At 47.3% G+C, this 14,180-nt stretch overlaps 1 protein-coding gene across 9 annotated transcripts in view; it reads left to right on the top strand.

Annotated features, from left to right (window-relative positions):
• Positions 1-14,180, top strand: part of ZNF592 (zinc finger protein 592) — a 37,268-nt gene that overhangs the window by 615 nt on the left and 22,473 nt on the right. For 2 of the 9 annotated variants that reach the window (XM_086848568.1, XM_086848564.1), the window contains exons 1-2: positions 288-423; positions 4,138-6,443. In XM_086848568.1, the coding sequence (XP_086704694.1) occupies positions 4,146-6,443 (2,298 nt within the window). In that variant the 5' untranslated portion in view covers positions 288-423; positions 4,138-4,145. Of the gene's footprint in view, positions 1-44; positions 121-287; positions 424-727; positions 827-852; positions 1,484-4,137; positions 6,444-14,180 lie in introns of those variants that run through there. The other 7 variants (XM_023934375.2, XM_023934374.2, XM_086848569.1 and 4 more) reach the window with 6 other exon arrangements.

Here is a 14,180-nt window from a genome sequence, read left to right as displayed (position 1 = left end):
ACCTTAGAACAGGAGCGCGGGGCCTCGGCGGCGTGAGAGGGCGGCGGGACCGGGCCGGGCCGGGTCCGTGGAGGCCTCGGTCAGGAGCCTCCCGGAGGGCGAGCGCGGACCTCAGGGGTGGTGACTCCTGGGGAAGGGAAGGGAAGGGAAGGGAAGGGAAGGGAAGGGAAGGGAAGGGAAGGGAAGGGAAGGGAAGGGAAGGGAAGGGAAGGGAAGGGAAGGGAAGGGAAGGGAAGGGAAGGGAAGGGAAGGGAAGGGAAGGGAAGGGAAGGGAAGGGAAGGGAGGCGGTTCCACTGTGGCCGGCCCGCCCCTCCCCGCCCCCGGCCCCACCCGCTGCCGCCGCCGCCATGTTGCGGCCGTTGGTGCCCGGTGCGGGGTGAGGCCGCGCGGGCCCGGTGGGCCCGGAGGAGCCGCCTGCGTGGGTGAGTCCTGCCCGGCCGCCCGGGCCCGGCCGCGCCGGGCCCGCCCCCCCGCTGCCCTCCGCCCTCCCTCCCTCCACTCCCTCCCTCCCGCCGGCCCCGCGGCCGGGCGGTGCTGCCGCCCCGCGGGCAGGGCGGGCGGCCCCGCCGCCGGCGCACCGAGCCCTGTGCGCCCGCACCGGCTCTTCCGGCCCGCAGGCCGCCGTTTCTCCCCGTTCCTCAGTCCCTGCCCCGGATCGGCTGCGGTACCCGCGGCGGCCCGGCCCGGCCCGGCCCGGCCCGGCCCGGCCCGGCCCGGCCCGGCGGCGCCGGGACAAACTAAGTTCGGCGGGCGGCCCACGTGCGGCGGGACCGGGCCGAGCCGGGCTGTCAGCGCGGGAGGCGGCGGGGCCGGCCTTTGTCTCGGGTGGGGCGGCGTGGGCCGGGGGTGGTGTGTGTGTGGGTGTGTGTCTCTGTGTGCGCAGCAGTGCCACGGGCCGGACTAGTCCCCCAGCCCGGCGGCCCCGTTCGCAGCGGGAGCCGCACCGGGCTCATGAAACTTTCACGGTTGTTACAGCCCCGGGTCCCGCCTGGCACTGAGCCGCGCACCGGTTTAGCCCTCCGCCAGCCGCGGCTGCCCCGTGCCTCCTCCGCAGCCCTGACAGCCGCTGCGAGGCCGCCACCCTCATCCCCTGCCTTCCCCGCGCTTCTCGTCTCCTGCCATCCCTGCCCTCCCATGGGATTCCAGGGTCAGGCAGTCTCTGCATCCCTTCCCGGAGACACCAGCCCGGCTTGAGCGGCCCTTGGCCGATATTTTCCCTTGTACGCTGTTGTTTCGCAGGATTACTAATGTGTAGTAAGGGCAACGTATATGATAAATAATCCCGTACAGCAGGGGATTTGAACTAGATGGTCATCGAGGTCCCTTCCAACGCATGCCATTCTTCAGTTAATTTCCTTGGTGTAACTGGGGTTTCATGCTTTGCTATTGAGTGGCAATCTCAAACCTCCTTCCTAGTTTGAAAGTTGCAGAGCATCTACTTGAAATCTCCAGAAGTCCCTGGAAATAGACCACTAGCAAAAGGTCTGTATGGAATGAGTGCAGGATGTGGGTCCTGTGGTGCCCCTCCTTGACTTTGAAGCTTATCGGTCGCACATGGCCCTGGGATTTCACATCTTTGCCCAGGGTTTTTTTTGGATGGCTTGGAGCCTTCTAAGTTTCCTGATTCCTGGAGAAATGTGCTATAGTGAGGTTGAGTTTACACACTGAAATACATTCATTACTCTGTAAGTTCCTCTTTGCTCGTTTACTCACCTCTTCTACTGCTTTGCAAATCTCAACCTCCGTTTTCACTGGATCCCAAGCTTGGGTTCTCAGTCCTTTGCACAAGAATGATGGATTAAGGACAATGGTCTTTATTTTCAGCTTTCCTCACAAGCTAGTTCACATGATTTCCTTTCATATCCTTTTTCTGTTTGTTATCTGCGATCAAAGGTAAACAGTATTAAGGCAAGTTTAAATTTATGTTATTTAAAAATAATTTCTGTCAATAAGATACTTATTCTCTAGAATCTGGTCAAAGCTTGCTTTATTTTGAGCAAGTGTAGCTTTATTTATGACAAGGTTAAGATGCAGTTTTGTAGAGAAATACTTGGGTAGAGACTTGTGCCCTCATGATTGCATAGACAGTAAAATGGTGTTTTATAAGACTCAAAGATGAACACAAATTCTTCTGAAAAAGCAAGGTTTCATCCAAGAGAAGGTTATTTTGAGATGCTACAGATACATGGGATTTATTTTGTCTTGCATTTTGAAACACAGATGTTTGAAGGTGTTCCAAAGTGGGGAGGTCAAGAGTGATTGGCAGGCTCATTTTTCTCTGTACAAAACTCAAGCATGCCAGGTTATGGAATGAAGCGTCTTCCTCGTGGAAGGACTTGTGTACCAGAAATTTCGGGAGCTGTGTGGTGCCTAGCTATCTCCCAGCTGGTACAAGCTTTCCCACCCAAAGGAATTGGAAGTTTCAGGTCCATGCCTTTGCCAGCTACAGTAATCTGTGTTGTTTCCAAAGTCCTTATCAAGTACTGGGGATGTGGATTGTGTGAGAATTTGGGCTTCCAAGGATTTCATGCCCAGCTGTGATTCCTTGAGGGACGTGGTTGTAAATGATTGCATATCCCTCTGTGCACCTCCATATTTGTGGTTTAATTTAAGAACAAGTATAAGTTCAGCCACAACAAGCCACTTTTAAGCCAAGTAAATCTCTGCATAGTGTTTTGCAGTAGATTAACCAAAGCAGCAACTCTGGGACTTGTCTGGAGGAATGGCTGAGCTAAAGCTCAAAGACCACTGTGTCCCTGTGCTCTGAATTGATTTCTCCTGGCCTGGGAGTTGTTCCCCATTCCAGCAGCCTGGCCAGAAGGATTGAGCTTTGTTTGGTTTGAATGTGAGGCTTGACAGACTTCTAAACTGAACCGTCAATAACAACAGCAGCCTTAAATCAGTCCCCTTTTGGGAAGCCATCAGGTGGCTTCTCTCTCTCCCTCTGCCTTGTCCCATGGTCCTCCTCCCTGCCTGCACCTCTGCTCCCAGTTCTTCCCTGGTGTCCTGGAATCCTGCCACCCCCTCAGTCTCCCTTGCTTGCTGCTGGCTTTGGCAGTGTTGTTGCAGCCCAAATCAAGTGTGGCAGGACTTACCTTGCCTGTGGATGCTCTTTGCCAAGCAGGAATTGGTGCCCTGCTAGTTCTGTTGACACATTTTGGTTTTCTTCCCCTCTGCTAAGTACAGCGTGCACCAGTTCACATAAATTTGAAATATAAAATATATAAATATATATAAATAAAATATGTTAAAAGAATGACTCATTAAATGTTTGTGAAATCTCTGTATTGTACCAACTTGAAAATATTTTGGTGTCCCTGACAGTGGTGAACACAAATGTTCTAGTAATTCTGTGCTGTCAGCTTCTATGCATTTCATCAGAGCTTGATTATTCCTGTTGTAGGTTGCTGTGTCAAGTGTTCCAAGTCCCCACTTCCTTTCTGAAGAGCTTAGAAAGAAAGAGCTGGCTGGGAACATAATTTTTTTTCTCACAATTTGGATATAGTTCCTTATCTTTGGATGGTTTTTGCTGCACATCCTAATTAAGAATTGCCCCGTTTCAAATAACGCTTCTTGGAGCTGCTGTATTGAAATATTTACTGAAGACTTCTATTATTTAAATTGCTTAGGTTGGGGAGTCATCTCCCTTTTCAGATCTATGTCTCTTGGGCCACCTGTTTGCCTCTGCCTTCCTTGAGGAAGGACTGCGTTCTTCAAATGTGACAATCTGCTGAGAAATCAGCAGCAATTGCTGCCTATGAGCTCTACAAAACCCCAGCCAAACAAAAAAACCCTCCACTAATGTACTTCAGAACCTTCTGTTGAGGCTCATGATGATGGCTAGCTTTGGATTAGCGATGCACCTGACAGGTTGGAAAGACATCCCCCGCATGAGCTTGATGTCATTTCAAAGGTTGTGCTTGTGCCAGCTGTGTTCTCAGGGATCCTGGGGTAAGGGAATGCTTGCTGCCTCTCACCATGCTGCTTGAAGCACTTCTGAGGAGCAGCTCTGCCCACATCCTGGCCTTTGTGCAGCTGTGATTTTTGTCACAGATGTTGATGCGCATGGGTCTTGTGAAGTTTGTCCTTGGGGAAAAATGTACTTGACAAAGTATTTTTTGTGTTTTTAATTGTAGCTTTCATCATGGGGGACATGAAAACCCCTGACTTTGATGACCTCTTGGCTGCTTTTGACATCCCTGATCCAACTAGTCTCGATGCTAAGGAGACCATTCCATCAGCTGGGGAGGAGAGTGAGAATCACCTGAAGTCATCGGGAATGTGCATCGATGAGAATGTGTCCTTAACCCACTCTATGCCTCCTTCTGATGCACCTGTTGTGAGTGTAATAGTGAAGAACACGAGTCGCCAGGAGTCTTTTGAGGCAGAAAAGGAGGGGAATCACCTTGGAACTGGTCTGTTGCACAATGGGTTTCGTGGCTCCGATCTGCCAGCCGAGGCTCATGCTTTAGTCCACAATTATGGCAAGTTTGAGTCAACTTTTATTAATGGTGACAGCTCGAGAGGTTACTCTGATAAACTGGACGAGTCCAAGTCAGAGCCTTTGCCAACATTTAGTCAGTTTAGCCCCATTTCCAGCCCTGAACCAGAGGATACATTCAAAGAGAACAGTACTGGGGATAAACCCAAACATGCCCAAACTCCCTATTTTCCACCACCTTCAATATATGTACCAACAGGGGCTTCAGTCCTAGATCATCTTAGGAAGGTGCCAGAGCCCGAATTAAGCATGTTTGATCAGTACTGTAAGAAGGAACAGAAGATGGAAATCCACTGCCAGCCAGAGAATAGGCTGGAAATGAGCAGGAGAGACCAAGAGAGAGCAGTAGAGAGGTTTGCGGAGTCAAGCAAGGACTTGTTAGACACCAACAGCTTTCTTGGAGAAGGCTTGGTGTTTGGAGACCTCCCTCACAATAATTTAGGAGATGGCAAGGGGTCTGTGCCCGAGCTGAACGTGTCTTCTTCAATACCACCTCGGCAGAGGCTAAAGCCAGCTCATTCCAAGCTGTCATCCTGTGTGGCAGCGTTAGTAGCTCTTCAGGCCAAAAAGGTTGTGTGTATTCCAAAAAGCGATCAGCCAAATTTTACCAAGGAACCTGGTCCTTTTAAAGATGGGACGAAGGGAAGTCCAAAAATGCCCAAGTCGCCAAAGAGTCCCCGAAGCCCCTTGGAGGTGGTGAGGAAGGCTAGTAAGCAGCCTGAGAGTCCTCGGAGTGTGTGCAGCGACAGCAGTGGGAAAGGCTCTCCTTCCATGGCAGCTGGCTCTCCACCAGCCATTCCCAAAGTTAGAATAAAGACTATCAAGACATCTTCCGGTGAAATTAAAAGGACTGTAACTAGGATTTTGCCAGAAAATGATGAGTTGGGCAAATCTTCAGAAGAGTCACCTGCAGAAACCTCTTCTGCTGAGGAGTTTATCAAATCTTTTCCGTCCCCTGACACTAGTGCAGTTACAGAAAGTGAGACTGGCAAAAATTCAAGCAAAAATGGGGCTGCTGTGACTATCCAGCTGTCAAATGTTATGGGTCCTTACTCAGACAGCATGAAAATGGACACTGCAAACAGCACGTGTACAGTGTCCTTATCTCCACTGCCAAACTGCGGCAACGGTGCCATAAAAGTGGGGGTCAAGAGGCAGCAGCAGGGTGCCGTGGCACAGCCGTCCAACACGACCACCTCCAGCCTTCTTCCCAAAGCTGTGCACTTGGCAAATCTCAACTTGGTCCCTCACAGTGTTGCTGCTTCTGTTACAGCAAAGACATCAGCCCAGAGGCGAAACCAGCCTCAAGTGACACAGATGTCAGTGCCGCTGGTGCACCAAGTGAAGAAAGCTGCTCCCGTTGTCATGGAGGCATTCCATAAAGTGCTGCACAGTGCCAATCCAGTGCCGATATATACTCCGAACCTCAGCCCCCCGCCTGACACCAGTATTAATTTACCTGCCTCTGGGTATTGTTGCCTGGAATGTGGGGACTCATTTGCCTTAGAGAAAAGCCTGACTCAACACTATAGCAGGCGAAGTGTTCACATTGAAGTCATGTGCACTCAGTGTTCAACTATGCTCCTTTTTTTTAATAAGTGTAGCTTGCTTAAACATGCACGAGATCATAAGAGCAAAGGATTTATCATGCAGTGTTCTCAGCTGCTCATGAAACCAATTTCCATAGACCAAATGTTTTCACCTCCTCCAACAAGCTCTTCAGTCTCTCCAGCTCAATCCTCTCCTCCACCGAAGTCCAGTGCTGCTTCAGGAGGCGGGGTATGGATTTCTGCAAACACTCAGCCAGCCTTGCCTCTCTACACGGACCCACAGAGGCTAATCCGTCATGGACTTAAGTGTTTGGAGTGTAACAAGCAGGAGCAGGATTACACTTCTTTAGCAGCTCATTACCAGAGAACCTCAGAAGATAATGAGAGACTGGTAAGTCATCATTTTAATGTTATTAGTTAAATCTCTCCAAGTTTAAAGAGATTGTCCTCAAGGGAAAAAGCAGGCATCCTGGTGGCAAATGAATCACTTTGCCTAAAAAAGTGCTTATGGGGAGGATTTGGAATGCACATGGCACGTGAAGAGATGTTTAGTGTTATTTGCTTGTCTTCTTTCTACCATTTGCCAGTAAAAAAAGCATAGTAAGGAGAGTATGGAGAGCCTTGAGTATCGAAGAAAGGTGATGGAGATGAAAGATCGCTTGGATGAGGTATGCAGAAAAGCTGTAGGGGAGAATCAGCGGAGTGTTACCTGAAACAGGTTTTTGTGCTCTAAGCATGACTGGAGGAGATCTGGCACAGTTTAATGTTGCCTTTCCTGGAGCTGGTGCCAGAACCTTCCGTGTAACATGTTGTGCATTGGGTGTTATTGTTGCTGTCGGTGTGTTCAGCTGTGTGTTGGACAGGCCTGCTGTGGTACCTGGGGTGAAAGGCAGCTTCTGGCTACTTTTGCCCTTTGGGTGCTACAGGGCGAGTGGGTGCTGTGATGGCATAGCAGGGTTCAAGAGTCTTGTTAGTGGCTTCCTGCCTTCCTCCTGCTCAGGTCTCCACCACCTTTATGGACCTGGCTGGAATCCCCTTAATTTAAACTCCAGTTTAGGTTTCTCCTGATGAGGAGAAGATGGTTGTTGTTGTTTACTAGGACCATACACTTTGTTTATGGCTTTTATTTTGGAAGACATGGTCAGTCTTATTTAAGTGTTGACCAACCTGCAGTTGAAGAGGAGGAGGACTCCTTTCTCCTCATCTCTTTGGATGAGGTGAAAGCTTTCCAGGTTTGTGTGGCTGCCAGCAGAGCTGGCTCCCAAAGCAAGGGCTGCAAAAACCAGGATTCCACGCCATCATTTGAGGCATCATTGAGGATGACCACATCTCTGCTGTGGCTGCCAGAGCACCTCCACTCTCCAGAGCCTTCTTGTGCTACTTGAATGGCTTGGAGGAGTATTGAGGTTGCTGTGGTCCCATTTAGAATCTTTGTTATCTTTAATTCATCGGCCACCAAAAAAATAGGTTATGGCTGAGTGTTTTTGATGTCGTAAAAAATGGTGAGGCCAAAAGGGATCAGTGTGGCCACGGAATCAGGTTTCTTGCCTGAGGCAGGCCAGTGAGCACTTCACTCTGTCAACACCTGAACTTATTTTTCAACTATAATGCTTTTTAGGAAATGTCAGCAGTCTGGCATTAAAACTTCCAGGAGAAGGGATGCAGTGAGTGCTCCAAAGTGAGGTAAAAGGTTAATCAGTGGCATTAAAAATGTACTTCCTATTTCTGTTCTGCGGGATTATCTATTCAAGAGCTTCTTAAAGAGGAAAAGAATGTGTGATAGTAAGTATTTTTAGCTTGTAATCAAATAATTTATTCTGTAACTTAATCAAGAATAGAGTTTACGCCTCTCACTTCAAGTAGTTCTGCTAGATGTGAGATTATTTTTGTGGTATTTTTCTGAAGAGAAGCACTGGAAAAAGAAGCTACTTTTGAGCTTCTGAAACCAGTTCCTCCGTGTTAGATCTTCGCATACTTACAGTCCACAGGATGCATGCACTGCTCTGGGAGTCCTTTTCTACTGTATCTGCTGTCCTCCAGGCTGCTGGGTGGTGCTCTTTGCTGTTCCCAGAACATGTTTCAGTAAAGCTGTTACATTTCTAAAGGAAATAAGCATTTGTGCCCCATGCCTATAATTGTGTGTCTGGATTTAGCAGTAGCTGATGGAAACAGTCCCACTGCCTTTTACCAGAGCCCAGGTGTTTGGTGTCACTGGGCTGAGGTAAAAGGATGGGTGAAATTCAGTGATTTCATAGGGGTCCCTGATTCTCTGAGCTGTCCAAGGGAAAAGGTATGGATGAACCTTCACTTTGTGTGTCTCATGTGGATAACGAAGTGTAGCTCCCAGCAGTATCAAGGTCTGAGAAGCTGAAGGTTTTGCATATAGGCTATTAATGAATCTAATGCTATTAATACTCATGGTGTGAGAAAGTTGTAGGTGAAGCTGTTGAAATATGTGTCATAAACTCCTGGAATAGGAGAACATGGCCACCCCTTTCTGAGACATTACCCTGACTCTGCGTTAATTTCTTGGGTTGTTCTTTCTGTTTTGGTCAGAAAAAAGAGAAGTATTGGTATAAGCAGGAGAGGATCAAGTGACTGATTTTGCAAACGCTTTCTTATGTGGTAGAAGTGGTTAAAATCTCTGGTTTCCATCTGCAGAGTTGTGCCAGGACACTTGTTTTTTGGTGCAGTGGTAGAACTTGGGTGTAGAGAAATTCTTCCCTGTGATGGGGTGAGGTCCTGGCATGGGCTGCCTAGAGAAGCTGTGGCTGCCCCGTCTCCATAAATGTTCAAGGTAAGGTTGGATGGGGCTTGGAGCAACCTGGTGTAGTGGAAGGTGTCCCTGCCCATGGCAGGGGGGGAACGAGATGGTTCTTCAAGGTCCTTCCAACCAAAACCAGTTTGGGATTCTCTGATTCTCTGAAATTGCGTCGCTGAGGAAGGCATTGATGTAACACCTGTGGTGAACATATTTAAGCTCCTCAGTGGTGGTTCAAAACAGCTATGTCCACTGGGCAGAACAACTGTGTTGATACTTAAGACTTTTCACTTTTATTGGAATTTCTTATCATAACTTCGTGAATTACTCTGACATTTTCAGGTTTCCCAGAGCTGCTTGAAAGGGGATTGTTGGGTTTTTTCTTTCTTCCAGATGACGGCTTGGGAAATACCTGGTGTTACATTCCTCCATGGCAGTGGGTAAATCCCATGTAAATAGGACAGATAACGGGTAAATTACATTCCTAGATGTAGCCACATGGCTGGGTCACAGTTCTGTTGCAGGAAGGAAGAAAGATAGGGATGAGGTCTGGGCAGCAGGGAAAGGAGGAGATTTGGATCAAGTGGGAGGAAGAGAGGGGGATGATGATGTGGTTGAGAAGGTGCTGTGGTTTTCTAGAGGAAAGACCTTTAAAAAAACGTTGGAGAGCTTGACCTTAATGTTATATTTTTAAACATGTACATGATTGAAGTTGCTCAGAGTACAGCAGGGTTTATTTTGGTACAGAATATGTGTAGGATGAAGGTAATTCCAGCCGAATACTATGGTGGGATGGGATCTCCATGGCTTGCAGGGAGGATGCAGGCTTGAATAAACCACTTCAGAAACACAAAGAACTGGATTTATTAGATGTATGTTTTGAAGGGATCATCTTAATGGGTCAGAGTGACTTTGCCTTTTTTTTGGCGACTAGTCAGGCCAATTCTACAATTTTTACAAGCTTGTGAATCAAGTTGCTCAGTGGGACCTGTGTACTGCTTTTCCATCACAGAACTGCCAGAAGGAAGCAATATGGGAATTTGAATAGCTGGTAGGCTGGATTTGTTCAAACCAGAAGCTGTGCTTCATTTAGCCATTATACTTGTCCAGGTAATTTCAGGTCTGTTTGGTCTGATACAGTGGTGTGTTCTAGAGCAAGATTTCTGGGGGCTGAGGTGGGGAAGGATATTTAAATAGGTGTAGTTTATGCCAAATTAATCTTGATTTTTGGAATAGAGAAATGAATTTATTCTCATCTCCTTGATGTTCAATGAGATGGTTGTTAGAGTACTGCCTGAAGAATGGATATACTGGAGAGGCTAGATTTTGAGGTTGGGAGCACAATCAGGTAAACTCCCAGAAATAATTGCAGCTGGGATCAGGTTTTTATGATATCTCTTGAGGGATGGTTTTGGGTATCTGTGGAGTTAATATTTATGTTAAGGAGACCTTGGAGGATGACTGTTTTAAAAAATTTGCTGAATCAAACAAAGTAAGAAATCATGAAAAGTGGGGAGTATTTTACAGGAGGATCTAGATGATCTTGAAGACTGAGTAGGAATGGTATGAAAAGCAATCAAAGGCAGCATTTTTGGTCTTGAGAAGTCTTTGAACAACTGCGGTGGCACAACTGTGCAGGATGTCAATCTGCAGCACCAGTCAGGGCTGTGGTAATGCTCCCTCTTGCTAGAAATAACCAAGCTGGAGAGGAGTGTGTTTTGTTTATCAGGATAGACTGGAATAAGTGAGGGAAGAATGACCAGAAATAGAAATATGATCTCTTAAGGGGAAATTAAAACCCCTTTATGAGTTTAGCTTGGAAAAGGCCTGGTAAATGAGGGTGGGTCTCCTTCAGCACTGAAGCAGACAAAGGATTAAGGTGAGCTTAGTAGTACTTTTTTCCCCCACCAGAAATTAAATCTGCCCACAAGAAGTGCTTCCTGTACTCACAGGAATTGCTCTGGGCAATTTGTCAGCATCAGACAGTTTTCAGGGCTCAAATTACAGGAGAGGAACAAAGCCCATGCAGCTCCTGGTTCCTGCCTTTAGGATGTGCTTTTCATTACAGGGTGTCCTCTGTATCCACACTCACCCTGTATCTGGTGTGATCTCTATAGAAATGAGCTTTTAAATTTAGGGGCAATGATGATGCAAGAACAGACTGACATAGATTTACATAGAAAATCAGAGGACAATCTGTAATCATCATGGTAATGAATTCTGGAAGAGCTTTGCAGCAGAAGTAATGGAACAAAAGACGCAAACTGGTTCTGAGACAGAGCTTATTTGTTTTCTTGGCAAAGACAGACCAGTGCACAATAACATGTGCAAGAATTAGAAGTACTTCCTGACCCTCTCAGGCATAGTTGTCCATCTACTGGTAACCAGAGATGTTTAATCCTTTTTTTCTTTTCCTTTCTTATTTGACTTGACCACCCAGAATCCACCAAGGTAGCTAATAACTCAAATAAAGTACAAAATATAAACTTGGGATGTCTGAATTTTCTTGAACCTTTTGTTCTCCTTACTTTTTTTCATGTTCTTTTCTCTTTTTTTTTTGTCCAGTTAGAATTTTTCAGTGAGTTGTGATGTATCCTGTTTATGTACCACCTACATGAGTAATTTAAAAGCAATTTTATTGCTGCCTTTTCTTTTTCTTCTTCCATCCCCTTCTTAAATCAATGCTTTATAATTTATTGGATAAAACTTGCCAGGAGTTAGTAGAACCACATGCTGCCCTGATAATTTCCCAGCAGCAAAAAAAGAAAGGCAGCAGCTGTATTTTTCCTTTTTTTCTCTTCCTTCCCCCCTCCAAGTTCATGTTTTAATTTAGAAAACAAGAGGGTTGAAAATGAGCAAAAAATTCCCTTGGCCTCGTAAAGCAGTTTTCTCCCTGTCCCAAACCAAAAGTGATTAATGCAGTCCTTAGGTACTAGCGAGGATGGATTTTGTTTTATATGGAGATTTTCCCTGTGGATTTTGTAGAAGCAGAGGGATGGAAGATGTTACAATGAAAGCGTATTGAGGAGATGGAGCTCCAGGCAGGGATTGCCAGGAGTGAAGACAAAGTGTCAGGATAGCAGAGCCTGCACCCAAGGCCAAACCAGAGCATCAGGATGAAAAGGAGATGGTGAGGAAGAAAAATCAAAGTGCTGCTCCATGATCTACTTAAATCAGTGTATGATCTATTGCCATGAGGCAACAATCCCACCCTCTCCTCTTTCCCCACCTATGCCTGGCCCTGGTGGTCCTGCAGCCCCCAGAGGACTGAGAACAGCTGGAGGGAAGAGGATAAGGAGCAGGGCTGTGAACTGGGGACTGGGACATGGCTGAGAGTGAGAAGGGGACAGCTGGAGACAGGGGCATTGTCCTGGATAGGATGGAAATGGGTCTGAAAGCTGGCACTAAAAGGAAGAGTCTTGCTCCTGCATTCTTCTTCCAGCTGGGCACCTATGATGCTGCCCCAGGCAACCTGGAGTTGTGACTGGAGAGCTCTATGGGTGACAAGCAGGGGAGTGAGAGCCCAGGTAGTGGTGATAGTCTGCTCAAGCCTACTTTGAGGAGAAGGTGCCCTCTGGAGGGTCTAATGCAGCTGCAAACACAATCTCCAATCCAGGGAAGCCATGGCTGCTGCATCTCTGAAATTGATTTGGGTCAGATTGGACAGGGCTTGGAGCAACCTGCTCTAGTGGGAAGTCTCCCTGCCCATGGCAGGGGGTGGAATGAAGTGAGCTTCAAGGCCCCATTCAACCCAGACCATTCTATGTTCTGTGATCTGTCTGCAGGACTCTGGTTGTGTTGGCATTACAGGAAAGAGATGTATTGCATGGCTGGAGTGTTGTAATGGAGGGACACGGGCTCTCTGGGAAGGACAGGCCAGGAAGACAAGAAATTGGGGTGCAAGGTGAGAAGAAAAAGGCAGAGCTGGGAGGCTGCAAGATGATAATTACAGATGGGCAGGAATCAACCCTGCAAGGTGGAGGAAAGAGCAGAGGCCTTTAATGTCACCATTGTAAGAAAAGAGAGCGAATGTGTCTTCTGTAGCCTATGGGGTCACAGTGGTGACTTGAAAGTGTGGATGTGAAAATGTATTTAATCCACTACGTGATTTAATCCACTACATGATCACTATGTGATCATTTTAGCAAGTGGGAGTTCAGATTTCTAGTTGGAACCAAGTGCCCACTCAGCCTTCCTCCTCACACTCTTCCCCTGCTCCATCATGGGGTCCTTCCCATTGGAGACAGTCTGTCATGAATAATCTCATCATGAGTCCTTTCCACAGGCTGCAGTTCTTCAGGATCTGCTCTGGCATGAGGACTGCATCCTTTCCATGGGGTGCAGTCCTTCAGGAGCAGGCTGGAAGAGCATGGGCCTCACAGGGAGTGACAGGTTCTGGCAGAAAACCAGCAAGGGCATTCTGCATGGACTGCAGGGTCCTTCAAGGCACATGGCTATGCTCCTCCATGGTTTACAGGGGGACAACCTGCGTCACCATGGATTCATCATGGTCTGCAGGGGAACCTGCTCTGGCATCCGGGCTCTTTCTCTCACATCTTCTCACTCCTCTTCCCAGCTGCTGCACAGCATCTTTTACCTTTTCCTAATCTCTTATCCCAGAGGTGCTGCTCGAGGGCTCTGTCTGGGCCAGTGACAAATCCATCACAGAACTGTCTGACATGGGGGCAGCTTTTGGTGTCTTCTCACAAAGGCCGCCCCTCCAGCCCCTCCCAAGTAAAACCTTGCCACGTAAACCTGGTACAGTGGGTCAAAAGAAAAGATGTGGAAACTGAAATTCTTGAAATTACAGCTGAGATGATAAAGAGAAAAGAGCTACAGATTTTGCAAATTCAGAAGTAAGCTGATTTGATGCAATGTTGTCTAAGATCTGTGATGCTAGTAGATTTTTCCATTGCAATTCCTCTTTGTTTCTCTAAGCTGTCAAGTTTCTAGATTTACACCAATGCTTTAAGCCAGGGATTTTTCCATATACAAAAAATGCATTTTGTGTTTATTTAACAACCTTAGTTTCCAGAGATAAGTTTTTATTAGAGTGCCTTACTGAAGTATCCTGGTGTGTTGTGATTGAGATGTGTGTAGGAGATGGTCTTGGTGCAGGTCTGAGGAGAACACTGGATTTGGGCGGGTTGAAGAGTTAGTGAGGTGCAAGGACACAAATACAAAAGGTCGATGGGAGGAGGTGGGATGCAACAATGATGCTGAGGATGAATTGATGTGAGGGGGGAGTGAGCTGAAGGTAGAAGAGAGAATGGATGGGAGAAGTTTGGGATGTCTTGTGATCATGTCCTTTGGCTGAAGGTCAGGAGGCTCCCTCAGTAGCATTGGCTCCTTAGGATGACAAAATAG

The sequence above is a fragment of the Cyanistes caeruleus genome, chromosome 13 (genome assembly GCF_971803275.1).
Source record: "Cyanistes caeruleus chromosome 13, bCyaCae1.hap1.1, whole genome shotgun sequence".
Taxonomy (NCBI): Eukaryota; Metazoa; Chordata; class Aves; order Passeriformes; family Paridae; genus Cyanistes; species Cyanistes caeruleus.
Note: the sequence above shows the minus strand (reverse complement) of the source record. Positions and strands in the feature narration are given on the sequence as shown.